The sequence below is a fragment of the Myxocyprinus asiaticus genome, chromosome 36, assembly GCF_019703515.2.
Source record: "Myxocyprinus asiaticus isolate MX2 ecotype Aquarium Trade chromosome 36, UBuf_Myxa_2, whole genome shotgun sequence".
Lineage (NCBI taxonomy): Eukaryota > Metazoa > Chordata > Actinopteri > Cypriniformes > Catostomidae > Myxocyprinus > Myxocyprinus asiaticus.
Window position 1 is genome coordinate 37,442,380 of NC_059379.1, and position 20,070 is coordinate 37,462,449.

The 20,070-nt window shown below is 39.7% G+C and overlaps 1 protein-coding gene across 1 annotated transcript in view; it reads right to left on the reverse strand.

The window, feature by feature from the left end:
- Nucleotides 1–20,070, reverse strand: part of LOC127427097 (receptor tyrosine-protein kinase erbB-2-like) — a 118,913-nt gene that overhangs the window by 12,024 nt on the left and 86,819 nt on the right. Inside the window, exons 17-24 of the mRNA XM_051674463.1 lie at nt 18,493–18,631; nt 10,437–10,559; nt 10,129–10,227; nt 9,019–9,204; nt 2,842–2,997; nt 2,390–2,465; nt 2,155–2,301; nt 752–849 (exon numbers count right to left, since the gene is read on the reverse strand). Coding sequence (XP_051530423.1) covers nt 752–849; nt 2,155–2,301; nt 2,390–2,465; nt 2,842–2,997; nt 9,019–9,204; nt 10,129–10,227; nt 10,437–10,559; nt 18,493–18,631 — 1,024 coding nt within the window. The remainder of the gene's footprint in view (nt 1–751; nt 850–2,154; nt 2,302–2,389; nt 2,466–2,841; nt 2,998–9,018; nt 9,205–10,128; nt 10,228–10,436; nt 10,560–18,492; nt 18,632–20,070) is intronic.

Genomic DNA, 20,070 nt, shown 5'->3' on the forward strand with positions numbered 1-20,070 from the left:
GAGGAAATAATAATTATTAAATATAATGATTAAATACTTATACTGTATATAATTTAAATTTAGTTATATTATATATATATATATATATATATATATATATATATATATATATATATATATATATATATATATATATACACACACACACACACACACACTGTATATATTATAAATACCCTTTTCAGATCATTAAAATATATTAATTTGGCAGATGAATAAAGCATTGATTTGACAATACAGAAAGTGTCTTTGAAGTTAACATTTTTTTCATCTCTATTTCATTGAGCATAAGCATATTACTGGCCTACAGTACAGTCCACAGTTATCCATTTTTCAACTGAATTTGTCCGAGGCAGGCTTATTATAAGAGCTTTTCTAAGGACGCGTCAACTGTATGTACACCATACTTTTTAAGGGCCTCACTTTGTCTGTGTCATGTCTGTACAGCTGTTGCCCCACTGCTGCTTGGAACTAGTAAAAACATGATGAAGGTGATCCCTTAGGCTTGAATTGCTCCAATGGTAGAAATAGGCCTATTCGTTCCAGGGGCATGATTATTTGCTTTATTTGTATTTTTAGAACGTTATATTTTTATATAATCAATCACACTGAATTAAAACACTAAATCGACAGCCCAAATTTATGAATAACTTAATAGGTATTTTTTTTTATGTTATCAATAAATCACTGCAATTATATGTTACTCTTTGTGAGAAGCTCATTATGATGAGAGAGTAATAAATACACTCACTTGAATGACTACATAACGAGGGGGATCCCGTGCCATGGAGGTGAAATCAGCCACCAGGTCCTTAAATCGCGGTCGACTATCAGGATCGATCATCCAACCTGGGTGGTAATTCAAATGGTAAAAAAAAAAAAGTCACCAACATGGGTCATTCCTTGCAGTACATTTTCATGTATGTCTTAATATATTGGATAAAACTTTGAACTCAAGTTTTAAAGATGGAAACTTTTTTATTAGCTTTCTTATTGTAATATCACAATTAAGTGGCTATGTCACTCAAAAATGAAATTTTGTCATTATATATTTACTAACCTTCAATGTTGTTTCAAACCCATAGGACTTAATTTCCACCGTGGAAAACAAAAGGAAATGTTAGGCTGTACTTTAGCGTCAGTCACCATTCCTTTCATCGCATTTGTTTTTGAAACTATCAGAGTGAATGGTGACTGGGGCTGTCATTCTGCTTAACATCTTATTTTGTGCTACAAGGAAGAAATGTTTTGGAACAACATGAGGGTGAGTAAATGATGGCACAATTTTCATTTTCAGGTGAACTGTTCCTATAAGTGAACATAGGGAATTTTAAATAAATTGCACTACTTTGGTTTGATTTGAGCAGCTGTTGCCATTTTTCATGTCTCCAGGTGCTATGCACTTCTAAAATGAAAAACAGGCAATTTATAAAGAAATATTCCAGACATTTGTTATGTTTTCCTTTCTCTAATCAAAATTCCTAAACATGTTTTCTAAGGAATATTGCTTTAATTGGTAATCAATTTATAGTTTTTTTTCCTGTGTCCTGAAAATAATTTTCCAATCTGTTAGTCTTGTGTAATATCCCTAACAAAAGGCCACTTAATTACATCATCCCTCAAAATGAGACATAATTTTTGTTCGGAAACCAACAGCACAAACATCAGTAAGTATTAGCAATGGATTTGATGATTTCTATGATGTGTTGTGGTATTAATCGGTTTGTCTCACTCTAAAACATTCCATCCCATTTGATAAAAAACCTGTATGTATTACATGAATTGGTATGACAATATAAATATTCAAAAGATTAACTTAAAGCTGATACCCCCATGCAAGCTAACTCTTTAATACCTCAATGAGCAAGTTTAGCTCTCTATTTCCATACTGTTATGGTCCATCATGTTAGGGATCCAGTTAATACTCTTGCCATTGTTAATTGAAAACACAAGCATATACTAATATTTGGAAAGTTACAGAGGTACTGCATAACAAGAATGGCTAACATAATGCCTTAAGGGACCTTCCTTGGTAAGCACTCTCTCTCTCGAGAGAGAGAGAGAGAGAGAACTTACACAAATAACTTATCTTAGTTGTCTATAATAATAATATCTTATTATACCTTATTATTATAATTAGAAACAAGCACTAACATTTGACCATAATCATGTAGACGTCTATGGTACAGATTAATGGCTGAGGGAGCCTCTCTCCCCCCTCCAGCAGTTCTGGAATGTCCCGTGCTGGTATATTGTCATATGGTTTCATTCCAAAGGTCATCAGTTCCCATACAGTCACCCCTGAGACGGAAAGTGGAAAATCTTGATGGTTAGCAACAGATGGATGGCAATTACAGTAGAGTAACTGTAAACCCATGCGGATACTGACCATAGCTCCATACATCACTCTGATGAGTAAACTTCCGATGTAATATGGACTCAAGCGCCATCCATTTGATGGGCACCTACTCAAAACACAAACATACCCATATTCTCAATAAAATATTAACAGAATAGTAGATTTACTGACAGTCAGGGGCAAATTCACTACACAGTTGTGCCATTTTAGCATGTGGTATTTCATATCACTTAATATCACAGTGTTTTATGCACTGGTATAACACTGTGCCATGTATATTTAAATGAAGTCACTGTAATTTCTTTTCATTTCTTATTCCAAATCGCAGTCTACTGCCTAACATTCAGAACCAGCATGCAAGATGGGATTTGCGCCGTGCAAATTGCGGTCAGCACTAATTTTCTGGCCCTGTTTGCACCACTCCCTTTTTAAAATAATTTGTTTATTGAATCAGGTACTAAAAACATGTAACACACACATACCTTTCCCCCATCAGCATGGTACTCAGTCTCATCTATGTCCAACAGTCTGGCCAACCCAAAGTCTGTAATCTTCACATGGTTTGGGTTTTTGACCAGAACATTACGAGCTGCAAGGTCTCTGTGAACCAGCCTCACTTCTTCAAGGTAACTCATTCCCTGAGTACATAAAGACACGGGCAGGAGCACATGAACACAAGTGGCTGGAAAATATGATCTTATAAATTGCTTATAAGCTTCACACCAATCCTCACCAGGCACAACGTGATAAGTTTCCAGCTTCTGTCTACACTGAACGTGAAACTGCTGCTCAACACGATACAATCACAGCTAATGACAACATATTTGATATTTAATAGAGTGCAACAGTGACAACCGCTTTTTTCAGCAGCCTTGGAGCTGGGCAGCACAATTTTTGTTTCCATGGTAACAGGGACTTTATTAGTGGATCTCTCTTCAGGATTACGGGTAGCATAGTTCTTCACCGGAAATTCAGTATTAAACATGATTTTTTTTTTAACAATGTCAAAGCTCATGGTAGGTCTATTTGAAAAGGTTTATGTGTTGAAGTATTAACAGGGTTGAAGAAAAATGACCATAAAATGAGTATTAACTACAGTGGCCGTGAAGTGCAAAACAAAACAACAAATCTAAAAACACAACAGCTAATCCAAAGACAAAATAACAATTCAGAAACACATCAACAAAATCATAAAATACAACACCAAATCCAGAAACAAAACAACAAAATGGAAAACACAACAGCAAATCAGAAAACACAACGGCAAGACAAAAAAAAAACAACAGCAATTCAGTCAAAACTGAAAGGGCAGGTTCCATAGCTTCTCACCTGATTGGCTGTGTGAATGAGATCTAGTCATTTCTTCAGGAGTGGTTCACTAATTATATCAAAATCCAGGCCAAAAGGTCACTGACTGAAAAACTAAATCATTTGAGTGTTTTCTCTCTCGGGAAAACAGTAACAGGAAACTTTATAACACAGAGTAATCAGCGAGCGGGAAAAGTTAGTTTTAGGTACGATGTTCATTTATGGTCTCATGGTTCTTCTAGTCTAGTGCGTAAAGGACCATCTTGAAGTCAACAAACTGCGCTAAAACATTGGTGGTGTCCAAGCGTTCATTCAGTTTGCATATTCTTTTTTTTATTTTTATGGATTACATTTTTTTTTATTGATTCATCTATTAAACAAAGAAAAGCAAAACATACAAACAGAATCAATACTTCACCCCCACTATTACATTATATTATTTGAGTGCCCAATACCTCACACATAAAACTCTGAATCTTAAACCAAAATTCTTGGATCTTAACACCCCCCCAAAAGACATGGGTTGTGTCTCCATCTTCTGATCTCCAGCAGGTGGGTGTGTCTTTAAGACCAAGCCTATACAATCTAGAGGGGGTCCAATAGAATCTATGTAAAATCTTGAATTGCATAAGGTGCACCTTTGCATCTCTAGATGCAGACTTTATGTTTTTTAGAATCCTATCCCACACTTCCTCCTTCAATACAAAATTTAAATCTTTCTCCCATACTTTCTTAATAGAAGTTAAAGCTCCATCTCCCAGACTCTAAATTAGCAGGGAGTAATACACTGAGAACCAAATTATCAAAGGATCTCAACACTCCACTCTCATATAGGTCACCGAGTGTATTAACCTCCCTCACAATCCACTCTGACCAGCAGAAAGGGGACTTATTAATACATAATTTTGTGTTCAGCCATATGCTGGAGGCAACATTTAAATAAATGTCTGAATTAAACACTCTGGACACTTTTTTCCATACCGAGTGCAAATGCGAGATAACGGTGTGTAACTTCTCCGGTTAGTTTGATAGAAAGGCCTTGTAATGGCGAAATAGGGGAAAGAAATTCCTGTTCAATACAAAACCAGGGAGGGGCTCTCTCAGGTGGAAGCGACCAATGAGCCAAATGTCTGAGACTGAATGCATAATAATAAAACAAAATCTTGTGTAGGCCTAGCCCACCTTTGTCAATCGGCCTATGTAATTTATTGAAATGTAATCTCCGCTTACCATTCCAAATGAAGGACTTCGCCATGCTATCAAATTGCTTGAAATAATAGAGGGGGACATCTACAGGGAGAGACTGTAGCAGGTAGTTAAATTTTGGAATACTATTCATTTTAATGAACAATAATGGTAAAATAGGGCAACCCTGATGGGTGCCCCTATCCAGAGTAAAATAATTAGAAATTAATCCATTTTTTTGTACAATATGTCTGTACAAAGCCTGTCGGCTTTGCTGGGGTCCCTCGTCCCTCTGGCTCCTCCTTGGTCTGTCGGTCACCTGGCTCCGCTTTGGCTCTCCGATCCTCAGGCTGGAGCCTCCAGCACCACCTTGGTCCTCCCTGCCATCAGCTCCACCCTGGCCCTTCGAGTCTTCGGCTACTCTCCGGGCACCAAGTTCCATGGCTCCGCCCCTCGAGCCTCTCATGGCTCCACCCCCACGGACATTGCCCTGGTCCCATGCCCCTCGCCCTTTCTCGCCACACCACGCCCCATGCTTCAAGACCCCCCCCCCAGCTCCCTACAGAACTTTGGAACTTTGTAATGTTTTTTGTGTTTGTTCTTGTGTTGGGGCGTCAGGAGCCGACCCTTAGTGGGGGGGATATGTCATGTGTATTTTGTTGATTCATGTCTTTTATTTTGAAAAGTTTAGTTCCTGTTCCCTTGTCATGTGATTTCATGTTTTCCCTCCATGCTCATGTTTTCATTGGTTTATTGTTTAATTATCTTGTTAGAGTTCTGTTTGTTCATTGGTTTATGTTCTCCCATTCATTGCCAGCAGCCAGCGCACGTTAAACCTTCCTTCTTTTTATGGGGTGCCCCAACCCATTAACATTCCACGTGGAGAGAGACAATCCACTCATATTAACATTTGACATATTAGAAATAATAGATTATAATTTTGTTTTTGATGCACAAAGATCACATTCCAACATTAGAGCAACAAACAAACCCTGAACTTCCCCCAGAACCAAACAAACAGAAAAAGAAAATTATGCGCATTAACCCTGCGCATGACAGCGCCAACTGGCATCCATCCCTCTTAACTCAAACAGTCCATGTACGCCTACGAGAGCCCCCGTGACAAATTTGCCATCAGATTGCTGAAGTCCATGTTTCTATAAAAATTATGCGAGAAAGAATTACACAACAAAAAAATAATCTATAAAACAAACTCCAGCCAACATGAGGCATAAGCACCAAGAGCGTGTAGATTCATCCATTGTCTTCAAGGTGTGTTCCTCCACAAAACAAACTTCAGCCGCTAGCGGAACCAAAAAAAAAAAAAAAAAGCCTGTTCAGTTTCCTCGGGCAGTCAAATGAATGTTCAGTGAGCCGGCCCATATGGCTGTCACATGAGTGTAACAAATGCCCTAATCACTCTAATGATTTGCAAGAAATATTCCACAAAACAAACTCCATCCAGGAGGAGGCATAAGCACAAAGAACATGCAGATTCATCCACATACTGTCCTGAAGGAGCGTTATTCCACAAAACAAACTCCAGCCGCCAGGCGGAACCAGCACAAAAAGAAATAAAAAAAAAGGCGCCCAGTTTCCTCAGACAGTCAAGTGAATGTTAAGTGAGTCAGGCCCACTCGGCTGTTACATGAGAGCAACAGATGCCCTAATCACTCCAATGTTTGCAAGAAATATTTCACAAAACAAACTCCATCCAATAGGAGGCATAAGCACAAAGAACGTACAGATACATCCACGAACTGTCTCGAAGGAGTGTTATTCCACAAAACAAACTCCAGCTGCTAGGCAGAGCCAACACAAAAAGAAACAAAGGTGGCGCCCAGTTTCCTCGGACGGTCAAGTGAATGTTCAGTGAGTCAAGTCCACTCGGCTGCATCGAGAGCATCACACAATGACCCACTCATTCCACTGACTTTATGAAGGACATCGCTTGCTGTGGGCATGTAAATATTTTGCGGCCATCCTTAGTATCTATTCTGAATTTGACTGGGAACATCAGTGCAAAAGCGACCTTCCGCTGATGTAAGAGTTTCTTGCATTCCTTGAATCGATCACGTTTCTCTCGTCGAATTCGCAAAGTCTGGGAACAAGGAAAATGCTGTGGTTCTTCCAAGAAAGACTTCGTTTACTCCTCGCCTCGTGTAACACAAGATCTTTATCGGATGATCTCAGAAATTTGGTCAGAATTGATCAGGACCTGTCTCTTTCAGCAGATCTCCGAGCCGGAACCCTGTGAGCTTGCTCGATTTCCAGCTTATTGCCTGTTATGTCGAGCAGACTCTGGAAGAGCTCCTCTAGGAATTTCACCATATCTCGTCCTTCTTCGTTCTCAAGAATTCCAACAATTCTGACACTGTTTCGGCGGTTACGATTCTTCCAACTTTTCCCAAACGCACTCCAAGTCTGTCTAGCGGGTTAGCAGATAATTCCCTCTCCGATGACTCCAGATGGTCAATCTGTTTCTCGATGTCCATCACTCTTGTAACCAACTCAGTGAATTTCGTCTCCATGGCAGTGATCGATCAACGTATTACAACAAGATCCTCCAAGTCAGCACCTTCGCCAGCATTGCCGACATGCTCGACATTTGACGCTGAATCTCTCCTACCACACCGTCCAAACGGAGTCCCCGGTCTGTGGCCCTGTCAAGGGTATCAGCTTGAGCAGGTAAGTGATTTTAATGTCTCCAGAGCCCGAGGATTTTGAATTCTTTGACATATTGTCTTCATAGAACAGTTATGGTACAGGGTGTATCGAATCTCACCGGCTTATGAAACAAAAAGTATTAAAAAGTGCGCAGAGCTCGCAGTTCACACGTCCGACCCTCTCATGGTGCCACGCGACTCCTCAATTTGCATGTTCTAACTTAAAAATACTGTTTAAGAAAAAAAAATTATAAAGGTTTTCTAAGAATATCTAATTATATGGATACAGTATTCAATTTAAGAAAAAAAAATACCACTAATATTCATCAAGATGTGATTTTTACATTACAAAGGTTGTAGCAGGCTACCAGTGGTGTAAATGACTAACTTGCATTGTTTTTTATTTATTTATTTCCTTTATTATTATTATTTAAAAAATTATTAAATACTTTATATGTATAATTTCACATCCTGGAAAATCTCACCTAGAGTAAATAAGCATATCTAATAGTGGCCTTCTACAACCTTTACAATATGAAAATAATATCATGGTAAAATTTCAGCTATTTTTTTTTTTTCTAAAATAATTGAACAATACTCAAATGGACATGCTGGCTTCAAATGTAGAAAGTGAGTCATCACGCCGGTAGTCTACTGCAACCTTTAGAATGTGAAAATGCTTTTTTAATGCTTTTTTTAACAGTGTTTGTTATTTAAGAATATGCCAATTCAATGAACGCTTGGACAGCGCAGTTTGTGGAATTTTTAGACGGTCCCATACACATGGTAGATGAACATCGTACCTAAAAGTTTCCCGCTTGCTGTTTTTGCTCTCTGTGTTATAAAGTGTCCCATTACTTTTTACTGAGTGACAAACCACTCACAATTTTCAGTAATTGAGCATTTGGAATGAATTTTGAAATAAGCACACAAGTGGGCAGAGAATCAATCCTGAGGAAAGGACTAGGTATTCTCCACACAGCCAATCAGGTTAGAAGCTATGTTACCTACCCTTTCCGTTTCCGTTTCGACTTAATTGCTGTTGTGTTTTCTGTCTTGCCGTTGTGTTTTCAGATTTGCCATTGTGTTTTATGATTTGTTGATGTGTTTCTGAATGTGCTCTAAATGCGTTTTTAGATTTGTTTTGCACTTCACGGCCACCATAATTAACAGTAGAAATTAATTTTTTAATGGAAAATGTTACTACTCAAACTTTCACTGTGGGCAGAGCTACCCAGCATGGCGTGACAGAAACCAAAAAAACAAACATTTACAGGGAAGAGCTTTTGTTGCTTGTCACTTTATCTCATCTCATCTGGTCACAACACTGTCACAAGGTACTCAAACAAAACTGCATTGTAGCCTATTTGTGAATAATAACAAATATTGTTTAAAGTGTATTCATCATAGATTTGACCCACAAAATAAAATACTGGTTGAGCCTTCAGTTTCTACAGCCTTCTTCCAGTGCATACTTGTTTTGTGCATTAGATGTCTTACCTTAGCAATCTGTACACACCAGTTGAGTAGGTACTGCGAGCCGATGTGATCCTTGTTCTCCCTGACATAGTCCAACAAACATCCATACGGCATGAGCTGAGTGACCAGCTGAACCGTAGATGTCAGACAGATACCCAGCAAACGGCACACATACGGACTCGCCACACCTGCCATAACATATGCTTCCTGTGGATAGACACACAAATACACAAAGCAGAAGGGCTGGGAGTCGATTCCAAAAAGAATTGATTCTTTAATTCAGAGGCATTGAGAATCGAGTTGATTCCAAAGCTTGAACCTCAGGAGGACTCTGCTCAGAGGCGAGTTAGTTCGTTCCTTGATCACTAAACACATTCCATAAGAAGATCTTTTGTCATCTTTTTGATCATTTTGTCATGATTCATTCCTATGACATTAAAACTTATGAGATTTAACTTTGCCTCCTGTTTGTTTCTTAAGAATCTAAAAAATTAGTGTTGAATCGACTCAAGGAATCATTTCCTTTGATTCTGAATCCAGGAATTGGAATCAGAGTTGATTCCAGACCAGCCGCACAAAGCATTTATTTTAAGGGCATTTTAAGCTCACAGATACCCAGATATTCTAAATAAAAACTGTCAAGAACACGCACAGGTCATATTTAATTCAAAAATCAAAAGAAAAAAATATATTTTGCATAAAGAAAATTTAGCAGATTTTTAAAACCATTATTTATCTTAAATTTTAAAGTATGTTTGTAAAGTACAACAGTGGGTATACATGGTAGATTTTACTGTACTAAATTTGATTCATTCTGATTTAATAAAAAAAAAAAAATAAATAAAATCACATATCTGGAAAGAACAATACAGTAATGATAATTAAATTTTCTCGCCTTACATTAATGAAAACTGAGGGGGAAGAATGTGCTTAACTGTCATGAAAATAATGTCACAATATCTTAAAGCCCCTAAAATAGGCTTCATTTTCTACCGTGCAAGAATAATTTCCAATTATTTTTTTTTTAGCCGAAATATGACCCAGACATATCTTTGTGAAATTCACCCTCTTAATGACGTTGCTAAAATGAATATTAAAGTATAAATAAAGCAATCTCAGGAATACACTCACATCCAAGATTTCTTTGTTGGCTTTGGGCGAGGTGTTCTCACGCAAAACTTTAATGGCCACCGGGATCTTAACGTTCTCCCCATCAGGAGCCCAGATACCCTTGTGAGAGAAACTGAATTAAGACCAGTAATGCAGTGAAAAAGGAAGCACAGATATAAAAATTCTGGATGATACTGGTAGGCTGATAATAATTTTCACAATATGGCTATAAACCGATAAATGGACCATATATAAAACATCTACACTAATTTGTGTAAACACTTAAACAATTACAGTGGGATGCTGGTTAGATCTGTGCAGTGTCTTACCTTATAGACTGTGCCAAAGGCTCCAGATCCCAGCACTCTGATTTTCTTAAGCTCCGTCTCTTTAAGGATGCGCATCTGAGCCTGATTGGGCATCGCTCCACTCGGCGTCAGAGGCTCCACCAACTGCAAGGAAAATTGAGATACCACGAGATAACAATATAAAGCATGTGACGCAGTCAAATATAAAACAGACTTCAAACTGATACAGTTTGATACAAATGGTTCACAAAATTTTGGGGCCAGGAATAGCACAAGGCATAGAAGACTGGTGTTCAGGTCGTCGATTCTCTCAAGCACTTCAAGTGTATAACGTTTTTTGTATGATTTGGTTCAGAAAGAGTCATTTTTGCAGTTTTGTTTCAACTATATTGAAAAGTTTGTGGACAAACTATAGGTTGACTTGAAAAAGCCTAGCCTGAAGGTTTATTGATAGATAGAACACTTAAAGACATTGCTAACATGGCTAAGCATTGCTAACATGTTTTAGCATGTTGATAGCATGTTCTAGCACTTAGCCAGACATTGCTAGCTTGTTTTAACATGTTATAGGCATGTTCCTAGTATGTTTTACTTGCACTTAGCTAGGTGTTGCTAGTATGTTTTAGCAATTAGCTAGGCGTTACTAGCATGTGTTTGCACTTAGATAAGTGTTGCTAGCATGTATTAAAATTGCTAACATGTTTCCATGATAATAACAAGGCTCCTTGCTAGCCCGAGTCTCTACGATGTTCTGATGCAGAGATACGTTTTGCTATGCAGTTACTAGGGTGATCCCATCTGGTTGCTGAGCAGTTACCAAGATGACACTCCAAAGGTTCCTTGCTAGCCTGAGTTAAATAGCCAACCCGGAAGTCTCTACGATGTTCTGGTGCAAAGATATGTGTTTTGCTACTTGGTTGCTAGGGTGAGCTCATCTGGTTGTTAGGCAGTTTCCAGGGTGATAATAACAAGGTTGCTTGCTGGCTTGAGTCATACGAGCCAACAATGAAATCTTTATGATATTCTGATCGGGAGATATCCATCTATGCCAATTTGAATGGAAGTCAATGGGTTTTGGTTGCTAGGGTGCACTAAATGGTTTCTGGGGTGTGGCTAAATATTTTCCAGCATGATACTTAAAGGCTCCTTGCTGGTCTAAGTCAAATAGGCCAAAGCTGAAGTCTCTACAATATTGTGTGGCAGATAAATGTATTTTGCTAAATGGTTGCAAGAGTGTTCCATCTGGTTGCTAGGGCTGGGCTAGTCACTTGGTAGAGGGTTACGGAAAGGCTGCCAGCCCAAGTCAAAAGAACCCACTTCCATGTCTCAATGACAATGTGCTGCTGACATATGAATGTTGGTATACAGTTGCTATAGTGGTCCACCTGGTTGCTAGGCAGATACCAGGGTGATACTAACAAGGCTCCTTGCTAGCTTGAACAAAAAGTGCAAACTTGGAAGTGTCTATGGTGTTCTGGTGCAGAGATATGTGTTTTGCTATTTGGTTGCTAGGGTGAGCTCATTTGGTTGCTAGGCAGTTTCCAGGGTGATAATAACAAGGTTGCTTGCTGGCCTGAGTCATATGAGCCAACAATGAAGTCTATGATATTTTGATCTGGAGATATCCAAGCCAATTTGAATGGAAGTCAATGGGCTTTGGTTGCAAGGGTGCATTAAATAGTTGCTAGGGTGTTGATAAGTATTTTCCAGCATGATATTTAAAGGCTCCTTTGCTGGTCTGAGTCAAATATGCCAAAGTTGATGTCTTTACGATGTTGTGGTGCAGAGATATGTGTTTTGCTATACGGTTGTTAGGGTCCAGTGCAGATCGGACCAATCAGACTCTACGCTACAGGACTGTTTTGATCACACGGACTGGGAGATGTTCCGGTCTGCCTCTGATGACGACATCGAGCTTTACGCCAATAGTGTAATGTGTTTCATCAGAAAGTGCGTAGAGGACGTCGTTCCAACCAGAACAACACAGATCTATCCGAACCAGAAGCCATGGATAAATAGCGATGTTCGCGCGGCACTTAATGTGCGGACCTCCGCTTTTAATTCCGGGAACACGGAGGAGCATAAACAAGCCAGTTGTGCCCTCCGAAAAACTATCAGAACAGCAAAACGCCAGTACAGGAACAAGACTGAAGGACAGTTTAACACCACCAACTCTAGAAGCATGTGGCAGGGAATTAACATCATCAAGGACTTTAAAGGGAATAAAAACTCCGCCATTAACACCGCTGCCTCTCTCCCAGATGAGCTAAATACTTTTTATGCTCGTTTTGAGGGAAATAACACCGCCCTCGTGGAGAGAGCTCTCGCGGCCGAAGCTACAAAGGTTAGTTCACTCTCCTTCTCTGTAGTGGATGTAACCCGATCCTTCCGACGGGTGAATATCCGCAAAGCCGCGGGCCCAGACGGCATTCTGGGCCGCGTCATCGGAGCGTGCGCGAACCAGCTAGCTGGTGTTTTTACAGACATTTTCAACCTTTCCCTCTCTTTGTCTGTAGTCCCCACATGCTTTAAAACATCCACCATTGTGCCTGTTCCAAAGCAATCAAAAATCACTTGCTTAAATGACTGGCGTCCTGTTGCTCTGACCCCCATCTTCAGCAAATGCTTTGAGAGACTAATCAGAGATTACATCTGCTCTGTGCTGCCTCTCTCTCTAGACCCATTGCAGTTTGCTTACCGCAACAACCACTCCACTGATGATGCCATTGCATCTACGATACACACTGCTCTCTCCCACCTGGAAAAAAAGAACACTTATGTGAGAATGCTGTTTGTAGACAACAGCTCAGCATTCAACACCATAGTGCCCTCCAAGCTAGATGAGAAACTCCGGGCTCTGGGCTTAAACAGCTCGCTGTGCAGCTGGATCCTGGACTTCCTGTCAAGCAGACGACAGGTGGTTAGAATAGGCAGCAACATCTCCTCACCACTGACCCTCAACACTGGAGCCCCGCAGGGCTGTGTTCTCAGCCCGCTCTTGTATTCCTTGTACACACATGACTGTGTGGCAACACATAGCTCCAATGCCATCATTAAGTTTGCTGATGACACAACGGTGGTAGGTCTGATCACTGACAATGATGAAACAGCCTACAGAGAGGAGGTGCACAATCTGACACACTGGTGTCAGGAGCACAACATCTCCCTCAACGTCAGTAAGACAAAGGAGCTTGTGGTGGACTTCAGAAGAAAAGACAGAGAACATAGTCCCATCACCATCAATGGAGCACCAGTGGAGAGAGTCAGCAGCTTCAAGTTCCTGGGTGTCCACATCACTGAGGAACTCACATGGTCCATCCACACTGAAGTCGTTGTGAAGAAGGCTCATCAGCGTCTCTTCTTCCTGAGATGGCTGAGGAAGTTTGGAATGAACTGCCACATCCTCACACGGTTCTACACCTGCACTGTAGAGAGCATCCTGACTGGCTGCATCACCGCCTGGTATGGCAAAAGCACAGGCCACAACCGCAAAGCCCTGCAAAGGGTGGTGCGAACTGCCAGACACATCATTGGAGGTGAGCTTCCCTCCCTCCAGGACATATATACCAGGCGGTGTGTGAAAAAAGCTCGGAGGATCATCAGAGACTCCAGCCACCCGAGCCATGGGCTGTTCTCACTGCTACCATCAGGCAGGCGGTATCGCAGCATCAGGACCCACACCAGCCAACTTCATGATAGCTTCTTCCCCCAAGCAATCAGACTTTTGAACTCTTGATCTCCCACGATCAAAATACATCAGCACTGCACTTCATTACTCTTACTCTTATATCTCACACCGGACTGTCATAAATTATATTATTATTATTATTATATTATATTCTCTCTTAACAACTTACTATCAACCGACAGCCTGAATGTCAATACAGTACAATACAACCTACTCTACATTCTATATATACTATATATAATTTTTTATATTGAATAATGTGTATCTATATTGTGTGTATTGTATACTGTACAGTGTATGTTGTTATTTGTATATTGTGTTGTGTGTAATTATGTGTATATTAGACTTTAAATTGTGTTGTGTTAATTTGATGTTATTGTAAATTGGTATATGTCTCATCACTGTCACGACTACTATGTTGATCGGAACTGCACCCAAGAATTTCACACACCATTGCACTTGTCTATATGGCTGTGTGACAATAAAAGTGATTTGATTTGAGGGTAAGTCCATCTGGTTGCTAGGAAGTTTCCAGGGTGATCCTAAAAAGACTGTTTGCTGGCCTGAGTGTAATGAGAAAAACCTGAAGTCTCTATGATATTCTGATCAGGAGATATCATCTAAGCCTTTTTGAATGGTAGTCAATGGGTTTTGGTTACTAGAGTGCACTAAATGGTTGCAAGGTTATATGCAGTTGCTAGGGTGTTAAAATGATGGTGTGAAAATAAAGAGTGGAGTGATGAAAAGACAGAAAAGAAAGTGATTGAGTGATAGATAGAAAGTATGAGTGGTGGAGTGATAGGATGTAACTTGAATCGTCTAAAGGAGTTATTACAGGGAAAAGTTTTCATACCTTGAATGGGAGTCAATATAAAATCAGGCCTGTTCGGAAGACCACTACAGGAATACCGTAATTCCAATCAGTTAGAAAAGATATAGTAACCCGAGTCAGAACAGTCTGAAGGTATGTCCCGAGTTTGGTGGATGTACAGTAGCTTGAAAGCTCTAGGAGTAGCAGCGTTGGGAAATTTTGGGTCTCAGAAGAAAAATAATAATATGTTTAAATAGTAGATCAGTAGGGTTGGCTCTTTCAAGCCAACTTAATAAATGCTCTTTTTGGACTGGGGAGTTTTTGAGTTCTGAAAGTTACAGAATGTTTTCATAGTGCATTAAACTCTTTAATCTCAAAAGATCAAGGAAAATTAGATTCTTCATGATAGGAATCCTTTAAAATATTTAGAATAAAGACTTGGGTGGCCCTATGACCGAGGTGCACGTGTAGTCATGAGCTCAGTCTCAAATAATCTTTCTTACATTAATCCAAGCAATTCAACTGCTAAATTTAAGCGATAATGGCCTCTGAAAGCAAGAAAGCAAATACAGGAACACAAATTAACCTAAAATCCTACATTACTAGGCTAAAAACAGTCAAACACCGGCTAAAGACTTCCGGCCGTGTTACTAGAGCTAAAGCAGCAGGGAGCTTCCTTGCGTAAAATGGTGAAGCAGGTGCTGAAGGAAACCGTGAAGTTTTGTCAGACGGATTCAAACAGATGAAAGAGATGATTGAGACATCCATTTCAGCCGTCGCACAACTCACTAAGGATGTAAAGTGCAAGCCAAGGTCTCTGATACCTTGAAGAAACAGCATAATGCCATAGAGGTCTGGTTTCGCACTGTGAAGTGTGAGCTAGCAAATCAATGGGAAGAAGTTAACTAGTTAAGAGAAAGGCTCATAAAGCAAGAAGACAGAGCTAAGCGTCTTAACTTAAGGCTTGTAAACTTATCAGAAGGCGCTGAAGGCTCGGATCAAATTGGATTCCTTCAAGAAAACCTCCCCAAACGGTTTCCAGAACTTCAGGGCCGTAAGGTCGAACTTCAGAGGGCACATCGTATTTATGGCTCCCAACCAAGAGGTCATCTGTGCACGCTGATTATCTGTCTACTTAGGTACGTAGAATGGGTGAAAATTCTCAGAGGCCAGAACTCTTAAAACACCACTAACCATGTCATGTCAAACCTGTACTTCTTTGCGGATTACAGCCACGAGATGACATCCTGACAGAAGGCCTTCTGCACGGTTAAGCAGCAGCTCTACACAAAAGGTTACTGTCCCTTCCTGGTTTATCCAACCACCTTAAAGATAAGGGTGGATGGTGGAGAGATCCGCGAATTCCACTTGCCTTCAGATGCTGAAAACTTTCTCGTGGTTAAGCAGATTGTTGACTGCCAAGATCCTGGACCCAGCAACAGGTTCGATACACTTGCTACTTTGGTGGATGTTACATGTAGCAGAAGAGATTAAGATAAAGCCAGTGATTAATATCAAGACTTGTCCCTGCTAAAAGTAGCGGTAAAAGTTATTTGTTACAGAGCAGTTTTTTCCTTTTTTGATGTTTTTCGGGCAGTAAGCAGCTTGATACAGTTAGCTGAGCTTGATGGGTTTGGGACAGACGCATTACTGTCAAGGAGCCCTCGAAGTGACTGTTTTATATGAGCAAATTTAAACGAAGACAGAGTCAGGCAGTTTATGTCTCCTCAGTTGTTAACAATGTTCATTTCGGTATTATAGGTGTGATTGGTTTAGTGTTTGTGTTTGGTCTGTCAGAGCTGAACTTTTATTTTATTTCAATTCTGAAAGTGAACATTTGTCTTTTTGATTCTGTTGTGTGCAATACCCTGTTAATGTCCAAATTTCTCTGATAATCCTCTCACAAAAAGAGTCAGTAGAATGCTACAGGAATTAGTGCTGATATCTTGAAATGTCCAAGGCTTAAATTTAAAACAAGCCAAGTGCTTACATTATTTTAAATAGAATAAGGTTACAATAGTGTTAATACCAGAAACACACTTGTGACAGAATGGCATTCACCGCTTCAGAACAGACATTATAGCTGTGTCTCATATTCCTCTGCCAGTAATAAAATGAAAGAGGTAGTTATTTTGTTTAGTAGAAAGCTCAGTCGAGCACATTGGAAATAATAAAGCTGGTTGAATAGTCTATGTGTGCTCAGTCATCATTAATACAAACTTCTAACCCTAGCTTCTTTTCATCTTTGAAAAAAATGCTTTTAGATTTTTTGAAGACTTTTTTAATCCTGCTCTTGATAAATAGTTAAATAAAACAATGATAAACATAACAAATTAATCTGGTGATCTACATACATTTATGACAGAGCTCAATAGAATTGATGCTTGGTGAATCAGAAATGTTACTACTAAGGATCATTTTATACATACCATCATAAAACATTCGCAAATTGATTATATTTTAATTTTGTCCCAATTAAACGGTCACATTGCATGTACACAGGTATTACCTATTCTTATATCTGACCATTGAACTATTTTATATTACACATCTTTGGGACTAATTACTCACAACTAACAAGAAATAAATTACACATTTAGAGGTTTTTATTCTACACTTTACACCTCAGAAGCAAATATAAATGACAGCATAGTGAATTATTTCTTATCCGACTTAGACCTCACTTAGTTATCTTCTGATGAAGCCGATGCATTAGGCTCTTCTATTACACTAGAGGAACTGACCACAGCTCTTAAATCTATGAAAAGGGGTAAATATCCAGGCCTAGATGGACTACCCCCTCAAACTATTTCAGTAGATATGGGACCAGGTGGGACCATTGATCTTGAACTTGATAAATTATGCCATAGACAATGGTGGATTTCATTGAGATCAAAATACATATTTAATCAATGTACTGTTAAAAAAAAGACAAGCCTCCACAATGCCCCAAAAGTTACAGGCCAATATCACTGATATCCTCAGAGTTAAAACTTTTTGCATAAGTACTTGTGAATCGAACTGAACCATTGATTGGAAAATTGATTAAGGAAGACCAGACAGTTTTCATTACAGGCAGACAAGCCACCGGTAATGTCAGATGCCTTCTTCATACATTAAACATCCTTGATACATCTAATAATTCTGCAGCACTCTTTAGTTTGGATGTCGAAAGAGCATTTCATAGGCTTGAATTGAATATTTTCTGGATAAAAAATAAACTGGGGGAAATCCTTATTAGTTCCTTTAGGTGATGCAGCAAAAAAAATAAAAAATAAAATCTCTCTCTAGCAGCTTTACCTTTACAGTGGCAAACTTCAAAATTCACTTACCTTGGAATATGCATTCCCCCTTGTATCTCAAAAATCAGTTATGAGAATTATGTCACATTTAAAAATAATTTGCAGTTGGATTTACAAAGATTAAAACCTACAGTATATCTGTCAATATCGATACTGATATTTTTCTATGAGGTAAAGAAGTATTGGTTAAAAAAAAATACAAAAAATAAAAATAAAACAGAATAAAGACTAAAAACCATATTACATACAAATAAGACAGTAAAACACAGATCTGACCTCGTGCTCTTGTAGAATTCTTCTTAAGGTTTCTTTTTTCTTCTGGTGCTTCTGTCGGCGCAGGTAAAACACCAGCAGAGCCAGCAAAATGATGAAGAGAAACACACCACCAACTGTGATTGCAATGGTTGTAGCAGGCCTGCAGAAATTTCAAAACAAATGATTCACTTTCAGCAAGACTGTGCAGTCTGCAGCTAAAGCTGTACTGTGTTCATATGATTAGGGCTCAACAATAAGGATGGCCCACTGGCCCGGGTCAGTGTGAGAGTGTTTCAGGCCAGCTGATGATACTGTCACCCAATCGGTTGCCCAGAGCTGTGTTGTCACTATATCTTACATAAACAGTGTTTCCTTTCAAGAAGGTAACTTTAACACTGCATCAAAAGCTGACACTATGGGAGCACCCTTCAGGGAGCATTGACTTTAAAACCCTATACCATCACACAAATGTGTTTGGTTGGTGAGGCCTGGCATTCCAACTGTGCTGATGTCATCATGAGCATATAAGCCAGAGCCCAGCATCACACCATCAGAATTTTCCTCTCAAGGCAGCATAGACATTTCATGCTCTGGAACCCTAAACCAAAAAGCTTTGCTGTTGATCTGCACCCGGTCAGCAGGAACAATTCCTACACTTCTCCCTGCTGTGTTTCAGCAAAAGAAGCACCACTTCAAAAGCACTTCTGTGTTTGCAGTGTATCTACATTGTACTCACAAAAGAGCAAACTTTAAGCAAATTAAAGAGTACAGTTGCTGAAATGCGTCTTTTTAAAGACGGCCAATGTTTTCGCAGGTGTTTTCCACCTTGTTAGCGATACATCCCCAATGGGCATCTGATTATGTTCATTGAGAACACATGAAGCTCAGGACGCTGCACTCGCAGTGTGATTTCATTTGAGAAAGTGGAAGCCGATTCTTTTCCTTCCTTCTTCGCTCCTTCTGTGTCTCCTGAGGGACCACACAAAATGGGTTGCGAGGGCAGGACACGAGTATATAGATTTTGAGGATTTGTCGCTGGCACAAGCCTTGCGCACCTTTAATGCTCCATACAGTATATAGAGTCTTCTCCCATATGGTTCGCCTGTGATGACCTGCACCCTGAGATTGATGCACATGGTTCAATCACATTTGGTGGACAAAGAGGATGATGCTATATTTGCTGGAGGCCTCTGATGCTGAGACCTTGTCACACTCAGTTGACGAGCAGGGTGTCTATATTTTCCCTCAAGCGGTGGAAAACAGTGCTATATCTGCTTCTGAAACTGAGTTGAACAAGGTTCTCGGCTACACAGTCGAGAAGCTTCAGCTCAAATGGCCCAATATATGTTTCCCCCCATCCGCTGGCTACATCAAGTATTGTACAAAACATGGGAAGACAAGGAAGCAGTGTTACTAGTTGCACCTAAATGGCCCAACAGCCACTGGTTACTAGTGATGGTAGAGCTGCTAGATGCCCTCACCAACTCAGGGCACGATCTGGTATCCTCTGCCAGAGCTATGGAGACTGCATGTCTGGCCTCTGAACAAAGCTTGTCTGTTACAATAAGGTTGTCGCAACGGGTGTTAAACACCATACTA